General features: G+C 42.1%; 1 protein-coding gene across 1 annotated transcript in view; it reads left to right on the forward strand.

The window, feature by feature from the left end:
• LOC101845747 (leucine-rich repeat protein soc-2) overlaps positions 1-2,668 on the forward strand; it is a gene marked incomplete at its 5' end in the record, with an annotated part of 45,855 nt that overhangs the window by 9,664 nt on the left and 33,523 nt on the right. Inside the window, 1 exon segment of the mRNA XM_013090658.2 lies at positions 1,929-2,063. Within this exon segment, the coding sequence (XP_012946112.1) occupies positions 1,929-2,063 (135 nt within the window).

The following is a 2,668-nucleotide window of genomic DNA, read 5'->3' on the forward strand; positions in this document are numbered from 1 at the left end:
TAATCCTAGTCAGAGTCATCTATACATATTATTAGTGAAAGTCCATCACTTTGGCCGCCTAAAACTCCCGAACTACTTAACTTTTGAATTTGATAAAATTAATGGTGGTTCAAAATCATTTAAAGGGTATTGAGGAGCCTGAAGTCACTGTAGTTTAATTTTCAGTTTTTCATTAGTTTCGTTTTGATATAATCTTGGGAAAGTCCGTATTCTACGACGCCATTGTAAACACGTGAGGTTTCCGTTTACTGGCCGTGCGCACTGAAATTCTAGAGTGTACAACGACGAAAGCGGAATAGAGAATCAATCTATACATCTCAAAATCTAGATCGTCTAATTTTTTGCATCTCTCAAGATTTATTGCTCCATTCCAGTAGAGTGTAAATATAGTAGGCCAATGACTTTCAGTTGATGTTAATGCACCGATCATTCCTTTCATCGAAAGGGGGTCCAGCTAGTAAATAAGATTTGTGGAGAGAAAGTTCCCGCTCAACATCAAGCTCTGTAATTATGCGCTTCACAATCTATATTATTACCCAAATCAGCTGACAGCTTTCTGAAAAATTCTTAACCTCCTGGAAACAATATATTGCCAGCTGCCATTTACAGCACTAAAACACTTAGCCTACATCCTGACAAAGCAGGTTTGGGATTTTTATGACGATTTCGACTCTTCGTAAAGTCTTCTAGACTGCTGGATCAGGAATGATTTTCTTTCATTTTACATTAATTGGGCGTTTTCTTCACTGTTCATAACTTGTATGTATAAGGGAGAGAACGAAGATTATTCCCATTGATTCTCAGCATCATTTTAAATTCCAAATTGGATGACTTCCCTTGTTAAAAGAGCCGAAACCAAAAAAAAATCGCTCTCAGTTCGGGTTTTCCCGTTTGTTTGTTTTTTGTTTTCTGTTTTATTTTGGGTTTTTTCTTTTTTCGGCTGATTAAAAAGCATTTGTTTGTTTTGGTTGTTTGTTGTTTTTTTTTCTCTAACAATTCAAAAACCTTTCTGTATAAGGGAGGTAACAGGGATTGCGTGGAATACATTTTTGTGTTAATTAATATTTGATCTATCGTTCCGCTTGCCAAAAGGTGCGTGTTATTCTGTTCTTTGAAGGACAGGCCTACGGATCATAAGCATAATTATATAATATGTTGCAGCAGTTAGGCTCTTCGACGCAATACACCAAAGGCATGAGTTCGATTCCCGCTTTAAGTACTTGCAGTTTGCTTTATTGAGTGCTACAGATGAGTCAGGTACTAGGTATGTTGTTTGACTGTCAGCCTGGAGGTCTGGGGTTTGATCTCCGACACAGTCGGGGGTTTTCACTTGTTTTTTTGTTTTTTTCATACACCCTGATCCCAGGGAAGTTACAATCGAGCACCTTGTCATCTCGGACAAGGGAAAATTAATTCAGTTTCTGTCCCTAACTTGATCTGATCAACGCAACTCTGGTACGTTCTCTCTGTCTTATTTCTTTCTGTGTTCTTTTTTTCTGTCCCGTAAACCCCCCCTTTCAAATCTCTAGCCTTGTAAACGACCTACCTGTTTCTATTATGAGGTTATATTCGACTCAAAGAGGTTGTAGTACAAGAGATCGTGGCTGTGAAGTCATCCACGTAAACGAACGAGGGCTGCATGTGCGCTGAGACGCTGAACGTTGATAGCAAGAACAACAGAAGAGTGGGTACTTTTCGGGACTCATGTGGAGACATCTAGACGGTCTTTGGAAGACATCTATAAGCTTGGCACTGAAATGTGGGTGGAGGGCGTAGAGAGCGGAGTTAAGGCTAAAATTGCTGTTTGTGTAAATGGGGTGCCTCGGCCATGCCGTTGGAGGCAAGAAAGAATTCCCCAGTGTCTGACACGCGTGACGTCACTGCCATCAGCTCTTTTTCTATATTTAGCTGCTTTGGTTGGTCTACAGATGTGTAAGATGCGCGCCCTGGAGTACTTGGACGTGAGCCGGAACAACCTCACTGACCTCCCCGGTGACCTCAGCCAGCTGCATAATTTACGCTCTATAAAAGTCACCAACAACGACATCAAAGAGTTCTTGCCGGTAAGCTCAGATACTGACAGCAGTCACTCCACCCCCCTCTCCTCCTTTTTATACCTCTGTATATATGTCTGTCTATGTGTGTGTCTGTGTGTCTGTGTATCTGTAATTTTGTGTGCCTTTCTGTCTGTTTGTCTATCTGTCCGTCTGTTTGGCGATCCCCACCATCCCGCTAACTATACATCCACATACCATCCAACAATCCATCAGTCGATCTATCTTTCACCCCCACCCCATCCCATTTCGAAACGACCTTCTAGCAATCGACACGTCCATATACCGTTCACTAAGCCATCTATCTGTCTTTCCTTCCCTATGTCATCTTCACGTTCACCCTCATCTTTATCTTCATCTTCAATCTACCACGCAAAAAACATTTGCCCCCCTCCCCCAAACACATACACGCACTTGTATCAAGATACCATCCACCAATGTATGCGTCCATCTCTCTCCTCCGCCCATACATCCATATACCACCCACTGACCCACATATCCACCTCATGTCACACATCCACATGTTCACCCTTCCTTCATATCCATACATCCCCTCCCACCCTCACATCCACCCACCATCCACCAATCCATATATCCACCTCTCTTCACACGTA

The sequence above is a fragment of the Aplysia californica genome, unplaced genomic scaffold (assembly GCF_000002075.1).
Source record: "Aplysia californica isolate F4 #8 unplaced genomic scaffold, AplCal3.0 scaffold01397, whole genome shotgun sequence".
NCBI lineage: Eukaryota > Metazoa > Mollusca > Gastropoda > Aplysiida > Aplysiidae > Aplysia > Aplysia californica.